Source organism: Leptonychotes weddellii, chromosome 4 (genome assembly GCF_054177405.1).
Source record: "Leptonychotes weddellii isolate Sample4059 chromosome 4, ASM5417740v2, whole genome shotgun sequence".
Classification (NCBI taxonomy): Eukaryota; Metazoa; Chordata; class Mammalia; order Carnivora; family Phocidae; genus Leptonychotes; species Leptonychotes weddellii.
Genome location: NC_138372.1, coordinates 56,222,696 through 56,232,432, shown reverse-complemented (window position 1 = coordinate 56,232,432; position 9,737 = coordinate 56,222,696). Strand labels below are relative to the sequence as shown.

At 35.1% G+C, this 9,737-nt stretch overlaps 2 protein-coding genes across 3 annotated transcripts in view; one reads left to right on the top strand and one right to left on the bottom strand.

The window, feature by feature from the left end:
- Nucleotides 1-1,528: 1,528 nt before the first annotated feature.
- Nucleotides 1,529-8,373, bottom strand: FPGT (fucose-1-phosphate guanylyltransferase). Of its 2 annotated transcripts, none has more exons than XM_031034767.2 (4): nt 8,201-8,368; nt 6,433-6,600; nt 5,179-5,271; nt 1,529-3,345 (listed from the first exon to the last, which is right to left on the bottom strand). In XM_031034767.2, exons 1-4 carry the CDS (start codon nt 8,280-8,282, stop codon nt 1,889-1,891), a joined length of 1,800 nt encoding a protein of 599 aa, XP_030890627.1. In that variant the 5' UTR covers nt 8,283-8,368; the 3' UTR covers nt 1,529-1,888. The 2 variants fall into 2 exon arrangements, with proteins under 2 accessions (XP_030890627.1, XP_081674764.1); XM_081818638.1 differs by having other exon boundaries at nt 2,127-2,528; nt 8,201-8,373.
- A 40-nt stretch (nt 8,374-8,413) lies between these two features.
- Nucleotides 8,414-9,737, top strand: part of LRRIQ3 (leucine rich repeats and IQ motif containing 3) — a 161,392-nt gene continuing 160,068 nt past the window's right edge. The window contains exon 1 of the mRNA XM_081817086.1: nt 8,414-8,597. The gene's annotated coding sequence lies outside the window, so the exon portion shown is untranslated. The remainder of the gene's footprint in view (nt 8,598-9,737) is intronic.

The following is a 9,737-nucleotide window of genomic DNA, read 5'->3' as shown; positions in this document are numbered from 1 at the left end:
GAAAGAACCTTAAAAGGAAAAAAAAAAAAAAACCAACAAAACAAAACACAGAAATAGCCTAATTGAAGGTTGCAGGCAAGCCACTTCTAGTTTACCAATTATTTTTATATTGACATGTTAGCACAGACTAGTTTTTATTTCAATTTATTCATGTTAAAACACAAAACTGACAAATCATTTCTCTAATTATTATTAGACTTTGACATAAAGACATTTCACATGCATGCTTACAGCAAAGTAGGAACACATAACTTGAGATTCCAGCCAATTTTTATTTTCTTGAAGCTGTTTGTCATCTGTAAATTTTCTCATTTTCTATCCTTCAGGCTCCTTCCTGCTGCCTACCTTTGGTCAATTATTGCTTCTCAGTATCATCACCAGCACAAGGACAAAAAATATGAAATAGTAAAATCAGTCCATCTGGTAATTTAATAGTTCTATTAAAGGGATTAAGAAAAGGATAAAAATAATGTCCAAAATGAACTTATAGGATTATCAATGAATCTCAATTATTCCTACCATCTGCCCCACACAGATATTTGAGTTTTGTGTATGTGTATGCTTTTGTATGGACGGAACTTTAGGGAAAAATTTTAAGATATAGGAACACATGGGGGTGCCCAGGTGGCTCAGTTGTTAAGCATCTGCCTTGGCTCAGGTCATGATCCCAGGATCCTGGGATTGAGCCCCGCATTGGGGCTCCCTGCTCAGCGGGAAGCCTGCTTTTCCCTCTCCCACTCCCCCTGCTTGTGTTCCCTCTCTTGCTGTCTCTCTCCCTGTCAAATAAATAAATAAAATCTTAAAAAAGATATAGAAACATATGTCCAAGTTTATAAGGTAAAATAACACATATACACTTTTAGTTTTATTTTGGTAAGAGCAATAAATGAGACAGATTTTTATCATCAATTTCAGAGCTATTTGCATCTAATTATTTATTAATTAGATAATCACAGTATTTTAGGAATTGATTTTATCAGAATTTGTGAGAGATGGATTTCTTTCCAAAAAAGTATTTTTACAGTATTCTTACAGTGCTCTGAAGACCTTGTAGTATGCTGTTTTGTTTTTTTTTTTTTTAAGATTTTATTTATTTATTCATGAGAGACAGAGAGAGAGAGGCAGAGGGAGAAGCAGGCTCCCAAGGAGCAGAGAGCCCGATGCGGGACTTGATCCCAGGACCCTGGGATCATGACCTGAGCCGAAGGCAGACGCTTAACCATCTGAGCCACCCAGGCGCCCGTAGTATGCTGTTTTTATCAGTTCATCAGAATAGAACTACTATGCTCAAAGAGAGAACTGCCAATAAACACTTAGAATAGTACTGAAACCAAAGCCCAAAAAGAAGATGGAAAAACTCTAAAGGTATGTTTAGAAAATTATTCAAAACTACTATAGTACTGGGGCGCCTGGGTGGCTCAGTCGTTAAGCGTCTGCCTTCGGCTCAGGTCATGGTCCCAGGGTCCTGGGATCGAGCCCCGCATCGGGCTCCCTGCTCAGCGGGAAGCCTGCTTCTCCCTCTCCCACTCCCCCTGCTTGTGTTCCCTCTCTCGCTGTGTCTCTCTTTGTGAAATAAATAAAATCTTTAAAAAAAAAAAAAAACTACTATAGTACTATATGAACACAGCAGTGCTCCACAAATCCATCTTTAATAAAAAAGAAAATTAAAATAGTGCTAAACATCAAAAAAATCCCTTTTCTGAGCTCACAGCCTTGAAATATTCTTTCACCAAAATGGATGATTTGTATTTTTGTGTTATTAATATTATGCTACAACAATTATGTTAACATAATTTTCATTGATTCACTTCAAAGAAACAAACAAAAATCTATAGAAACTCTTCTTTTTGTAGTCTTGCTCAATCAAGAATGGCAAGGTGTAGGATATTTAAGATGTCTCTAAATCAGACTGTTTTGCATTTAAAGTAATTTCTAGAAAAATTTGCTCCCTGTAAGTTATCATGTCTTCTACATCTTTGTAGACAAGCATTTCTTCAGTGGACAACAGTTTATAGTTATTCAGGCTGAATGCTGATTTGTTCTGTATAGCATTTAACATTTTTAGGGATATTGTAACTGATTCACTCAAAGAAGAACAAACTGGGAAAATACGAGCATTCCACAAACTCAAACATGTCTTGTTTCCAGAGAACAGTTCCTCTGTAACTTGCAGATTCCAAATATCTAAGCATGACAGGAAACAGACTCCAAAGAATTGAAGTAACTTTATATCTGACAATGTTTTAACGTTCTTTTTCAAGTTGTCTTGCACTCCAAATGCCATAGTTGAATACTTTAAGAGTCCATTCATCTTCAAGCTTAAGGAACACACAAAAGAATATGCAGGCAGGACAGCTGTTGCTATGATATGACAACCACTAATAATGCAGTTTTCCCCAACTGAAACATCGGGCCCCAATCTGGAATACTCCACAACTGAGCCAGTTGCCACAGAACATCTTGAATCCAGTATACTTTGAATGATACAGGATGTATTACCAGAGCATTCTGGTATTGCAGAAAAGATGCTAAAAGCTATGGACTGTAAGCCAAGCTCTGACTTCAAACTGCTATCTGAAGTAAAATGAAACAAATATTCTTCAGTTGTTCCAATGTGATAAAATTTGGAGTTATTAAGAACAACAACATTTAATGAGGTTCCTTTAAGAAGATGAAATATTCTCTGCCTAATGTCTATCAAGTCTGCCTCTTCTTTAGTGACATTTGATGTGTTTCTGGTGTACTCCACAGTTGCTCCAGGTCCCAAAGCTTGCAGAAAGTCTCCATAGGCATCTATTTCACAGTTCAATGTGCCTATTTTCTCAAAAAAAGCAAGTAACTTTTTTGCTGACTTATGATCCATATAAAACAAGCTGTCTGTGTAGACATACTCAGAGTCTAACTTAAGACAGGGAGTGTCACCCCTAGCAAAGTCCTGTTGAGAAATATTTCCAGGTCTATATACAGCATCAAATTGATGCATCTTTTCTATGCTGGGCTTATGAAGGAAACGATGGCAAGACCTGTATTCAAGGTCTCTATATTCTAAACCATTAAAAGGTTCTAAGACAAATACTCCATGTGTGGTACCAACAGTCAAACTCGAAGGATGAGCTAAAGCAGTAAAGCCAGGTTTGTCAAATCTAATAAACTCACATTCTCCAATACTATAAAGTTCAATATCATCTGCACAGGTAACCAGAATCCCAGGATTCATATGTGAGGGGAAATCAATGTACATGGCTAGTTTTAATTCCAACATCTGATAAATGGGGTTACCAAAAGGTAATGCAGTGAAAATTTTGCCCAGAGCACTTGCATTTGGAAGGCGTTGGCTGTAACCACCTATATAAAATTAAACAAAATAACTGTTTTAAAATGTTTATAAGTCTCTAAGATTTTAAAAACCCAGGGGCATCAGTCACAATGCAAAATATCTCTAAAGATATTTAATATATATAATACAGTACTGTAAAACTCAGGAAAGAATAGTAAATTCCAGGTTAAAAATTCAAGAGCAATTCTCCTGTAGTGATTTGATATAATGCAACGTTAGATTAGGAAAGAATTCTATTATATTTTAGAGGCTGTGAATTGTTTTGAATCAATTGTACAACCAGTAAAAAGAACCACGGGCTAAAAAATGATCTTATATCTATATTTTAAACAATAAATTGAAATTGCAACAATGTTTTAAATCCTACATTAAGAATCCACTTCATAGTAAGGAAAAAAGTCACAAAAAACTAAAATACCAATTCCAAAATATAATTATTAAACAGTAATTTCCAGATGCAGTGTTTTTCCTCAAATTATTACATACACTCAAAGGAAGTAACGGTGCATTTACTAAAAAGCGTTTTAAAATTTATACTTGTTTTTAATTTAAACAGGCTTTTTCCCTCTGAGTCTTAAGACTTTTTAAAAATTCCTTGAAAAGCATGTTCTCTTAAGTACATTAAATAGTTTACATCATTTTTATGTAACTAATTATATTGAAAAGCAGCATTAGATAGTAGAAAGAGTCAGACAAAAACAGGTTCAAACTCTGGTTCACCACTTTTTAGTTGTTTATCTTTGGATTTACTCCAAATTAGCAAATGTAGAATACTTGCTTTATTGTGTTTTATGTAAAGCACCTGTACACAGTATGTTGTTCAACAAATGAGAGCTAGTACTTTCTACTTTTTTCCTTTTTCAAAGACTAGCCAACACTTAAGTGTAGCATTTTAAGAATTACCTTTTTTTAACTATGTATTTTCTTAGTGTCTAACTTAGTTTTTACTAAATTGGTAATAAATAATATTGGTTTTGGAATGAGCTATAAATTTGAATTTTTCTACTTTTTTAGAGTTAGTCTTAAAATCAGAACTTGGATGCTTTACTTGATGCCGTCTTTATAAAGAATCATTGTTCTGTATATAAATCATAAGAAATAAAAAGTGCCTTGGAAGCCATGTAGATGAGTGGCTCTAAAATACCTGTCCCTGAACTAGTGCCAGTCCATAATAACATTTTTATCAGCTCCAGTACATTCAGAAAAATAACAGAGGTTTGCATATAACCCAAATTTTCATCCAACTAAGTTTACTGAATTAAGAAAACTACCCTTTATTCTGAGATTATTTCTTTCCCACTTTTCTGCTTTAAAATGTCCTCCTCTAATTTTCCCTCTTACATACTTTCTCGTTCTCTCCATGTTTTGTCACCACCCTTTCTTTTGTTTTTAAACTCTTTTAAGGATTGTAAACTTTTGCCACTAATAATCAAATAAAAATTCACGGTAGAAGGTTTTTGGCAAAAGTCTGGGAATCCCAGTGCTAAGTCAGCCTCTCCCCTACAATAATAATCCCTTTTCAAGCATTATCAAGAAATATTCATTATTTTGATGAGTTCTATTTTAGGAAAATAATTTTCTATATACATACTAAAAACAATATCCATGAAAAGTTGATGATGTATGTGATCTATAATTTTAAAGATACATTTGTGAATAAACATTATGCTGCTTACAACTTTCAAATATCAAGAAAAGCATGAAATATTTGTTTTCAAAGCAGAGTAACTTCAAAGACAAAAATTAAAAAAAGGAGAAGGAAGTATTTGCAAGGTAGAAAAAAGTCCCTAAGGTATCAAAGGTAAAATGTAAATTAGTGAAAAGAAAATGTATAACTTTACCAGAATGAATTAATAGGATGGTAAAAGAATTCCATTTATCTCCATATAGCTTTTCTAAACATCGAAGGGCACAAAGTGTGGATCCTCCATTTCCTTAAAAATAAAAGTTAAAAAACACAATTAATTTCATAGAAACCTACTGAAAATTTGTAATTACGGTAAAATTAGGTGTTATAACTTTGAAGACAGGGCCTTTGGCTACAATTAACTAGGCAGAGAGCAAAGGTATGGGCAAAAGAATCACATTAAACACACGTTCCATAGCATTTAAATAAATAAACAATTAGCAATGAAACCCAGAGATCAGCACTTGGTAATCAATGATGAGCATTATAATTTCCTGAAAATAATAATAAAGAAGTGATAAATTAGACAATTTGCAACACAAGAAGACAGTATGTATACACATTCATTTGGAATTACAAACTGAAAAACCCATTAAAATAATTCTCTCACATGACAAAACCAAATATTTGAGTTAGATTTAAAAAGATCTTAAATATAACTACACTTACCAGTTACCTTGGGCAAGTTATTTAACTCTCTGTGCCTCAGATTCTCATCTATATGATAGGAATCATAAAAGTACTGACTGTACCATTATGAGGATTAAAACACAGGTTAATTAGATCAATGCCAATGTCAGATATAGATACCCTGTATGGTATCAAGGGGCTTCAGCTTTAAGTATCACATAGAATGTGGCCCCCAGAAAAATAGCATGTATTTTTATTTGCAATGGAAGGTCAAAGGCAAAGTTGACTTAAACTGGGTTTTTAAAGTACGTATCTATGATACTCAGGCCATTAGATTGTGCTCTTTTGCTTTCTGCACTGTGGTTCCAAGAAGCCAAGTTTATGTGCGTGTGTGTGTATGTATTTTTTTTTTTTTTTTTTTTTTTGCTGATTTGCAATCTTCGTGTAAATTTGAACTATGGAGCTGGGAGGGACCTTAAGAGCCCTACCGACGAAGTCCAAAAGAATATTCACCATCTAAGTAAATTTATTAAAATTAATAAAATTATTTTAAATAACATTCTGCAAGTTTTTCATGGTAAGCACAATGTGTAAGAACAGAATGTTATGCCTTTTATCGTTCTTAAAAAAATTGTAAATTTACATTAAATTTTTAAAGTTTGGAAAGACTATCGAAAGAAAGATACAGAGCTCATAAATTGTGAGCCATAGGAAAGCTTTTCTTCAGTGATCGTTATGCCCAGAACCTATGATTTAAATCTGACCATATAGAGAGTACCAATTTTGGCTCCAGCAGGATCAACAAAAACATGATATTGAACTCCAAGGGGTAGCTCCTTTTTTTTCAGCTTTTCTGACAGCTGTTGCTTATAAGCAAGTTCCTGTTTTTCATCAGCTGCTGTTATTGCAACAATGTCCCAGAATTCTCCAGCTGCCACAGGTTTGCCTGCGTGGAAAAAGCAGGGAAATAAGTATCAAAAATCTCTAGCTGTTACAGGTTTACCTATTTGGAAAGAAAAAAAAAAAAGATTATCTTCCTAAATCTATCTTCTCAGAATTAGGGGATAATTAGTGCCTAGCCAGTATAATTCAAACTAGTTCTATTGAAGATTGTTCACAAATTTTGCATTTTTTCCTCTTTTAGATTACTTGTTCCTTTTATGGTTCACAGTTCATTTATTCACATATTCTGAAAGTTGTTACGTTTCTTAAGAGAAGTACTTTTGCCTTGCTAAAATTTACCTTGATTCTTAAATAACAAGAGACAAAAAGAGTATGAATCTTCAGCTGTGAAAATCAATTTTTATATATCAGGACCCACTTAGTGTTTGTTGGCTAAGTTCAATTCAACCCAAAGATCCATTCCTACAATGTTGCTGTTTTTTCAATTTAGGTACTTTATTTTTTATTACCTTAAGATAAGCCAGGGATGGGTTAGCCTGATGTTGGGTATTAAAGAGGGCACATATTGAACGGAGCACTGGGTATTATACGCAAACAATGAATTACGGGAGCACTGGGTGTTATATGCAAACAATGAATTATGGAACACTACATCAAAAACTACTGATGTAATGTATGGGGATTAACATAACATAATAAAATTAAAAAAAAAATAAAGACAGGCTGAACTCAAAAAAAAAAAAAAAAGATGAGCCATGCAAGTTTACAAAGGCTTTGAAGTATGATCTAAAATTCTGGATAACAGAAAAGGTCCCAACTCCTTGATGAACTCATTAAAACAAACAAACAAAACACCACCAACAAAAAAACCAGACTGAATTTTTGGTAGACGTTGAAAACTCTTCTTTATTGGTAAACAAGATGAATAAGGATACTTATTAGTTAACAAACAGGATTTGTCAAAATCTAATAGTCCTGAACATCTTACTGTCTTCCAAGTATTATTTCCTGTATTTTTAATGCAGTAACTTCATCAAAAATATGACTAATTTTATTAGATAATTGTACAAGGAATGACAAATGGCAGTCTTTAATTTTTTTTTTTTGATACAAACTACCCCTTTTAAATTTTAACCTATAATTCCTTCATGTCTTGTTTTTTACTCAGTCTGCATTCACAGTATGGAACAAATTGGTGAAGTAGTAAGGGGATTGTAGAAGGCTAAAATCAGGTATGTATTGGTCAAAGCACTTAGATCATTTAGATTTATTTTAAATAACTATTGTTAATGAGCTAACCAAATGCTTAACTTGGATTTATAGCTTCACTAGTCAGATTAATACATTTTTTCTTCTTCCTTCCCTCTTATTTTATAATAATTATTATTTCCTTCTCTCTTATTTTAAACATATATATATGTTACTAGGAATAAAGTCAAAGAAATAAAGTAACAACATAACGTAAAGAAAGGACAGTGACAGACAAAAAAAAAAAATCAAGAGGAGTATTAACTACGGCAGGGCCTGTGTCCTAAACCCGAAGGTGAGAAGCAGACAGGAAGTGATAGTCCAGCAAATTTCCCGGAACGCAAAGCACCGTCCCTGTCCACTGCCGGGGATAGCTGGGGTGCCCTTTTTGCTACCTCTCAGCTCTGAAAACCTCCGCAATTTTCGCTGGGTGGCTTCTCGCAGAGCTACGCCTAAGGGTGCAACTGCAGCAGCCATAGCAACACCGTCCCCAAAACCAGCAACAGGGCTTCCAAGTATCCGCCGCCGAGCACAGCACGCATGCGCCCCCGAATGTAACCCGTTCGGGAGTCCTGTTTCGCCTCTGTCCCTCCCTTTACGTGCGTCACTCACGTAACCACGCCCCCGAAGCTCCGGCCTGCCGGGAGAAAACCTTGCGGAACTGAGTCCAGAGTCTGGCCTCGTTTCCCTAGCAACCGACTCCGGAGCAGATGAACAGCTAGCGATTTGTCGGACCGTGCCGGGTGTGGGCCGTTTGTTCCTAACGCAAGGCCTTGTAGACCAGTTGACCCGGTGAGTGGTTCGGGTTCGGCGATAAAATTGCTAGAATTGACCCGCTAAGAAGACGAAACTACAACTTAGCTTCCAGCTTTCTCTCGAAAGGTGGTTCGTCCTTTCTAACTCGCGGTTTGTTTCAGCCAAGAGCAGTTCCCAAAGACCTCTTGACAGTTAATTCCTCCCCCAGGGTCATCACCTGAAGACATCTGCTCCAAGCCTAGGTCCAGATATATAGTCTGAACATTCAAAATCTGTAATCTCTTCAGGAACCTTAGGTTTGTGGCTTCTTTGCCCTTGCAGTTCTTATAAGTGAGCCTCTCCACCCCTCAGTTTTGAGTTCACTTCAGAGGATTTTGTAAATTGTATATAATTCAGTCTGTGACTAGTCCCTTAACATTTGTGGTATTGGGTTTATTCACTGGCGTTCTTTTATATGTGCAGACTGATCAAACACTTTAAATAACATTACTGGGAATAAGTCAGACCTATTAATGTATTTTTGGTAGGTATCTATAAGTATTTCTCTTGTAAAGCACAAGTTTATAATGAGTTTTACAGATTAATCTGTTCATCTTTACATATGTTCTGAATCAGAATAATGACTTAGTGAAGGTCTCACAATCAGTAGTAGAGAAGACTTAAGCACTATTTTTCAATCCCAAACCCACAAATCATCTACCACACCATGCATTTTGATTTATTTTAGATACCTGTCTTCATCAAACTCTTCATCAGTGCCATAGGCAGGCATTCAGGGCTCTAAAATACAAGTTCTTCCCATGAACTTACTATTTTTGTTTGTTTTTTTACTAAAGACTTGGCTCTGCATTTAATTCTGTATTTAAAGAGAAATCATTTGGGTAAAAAGGGAGATTAGTTTTTCATAGTTTCATCATTTAAAAGTTTTTTGTTGTTGTTAAAAACAAAACATTAAGAACACTTAGAAAATGCAGAAGGCTTGAGTGAGGTGAGAGCAAAAGGGAGTGAGCAATACAGGTCAGAGAGGTGACAAAGGCTAAAGAAGGGATTTTGGTTTTTTGTCCTAAGTGAAACAAAGCCATTGCAGAGTTTTGATGTGACTTGCCTTATGTCTAAAAAGATCGCTCAGAAATGTGCAAGTAGACTATAGTGGAGGGTGAGGCAAGGATAGAGTTG

Bases quoted from the DNA above. Each gene is read 5' to 3' on its own strand.
- FPGT (XM_031034767.2), bottom strand. From the start codon at position 8,282: ATGGCTGCTGCAGTTGCACCCTTAGGCGTAGCTCTGCGAGAAGCCACC. The intron at 5,272-6,432 runs GTACTCTCTATA...TTTATTTTTAAG, and splicing joins TCCTGCTGGAGCCAAAATTG to GAAATGGAGGATCCACACTT. The intron at 3,346-5,178 runs GTAAAGTTATAC...AATTTTATATAG, and splicing joins CATCCTATTAATTCATTCTG to GTGGTTACAGCCAACGCCTT.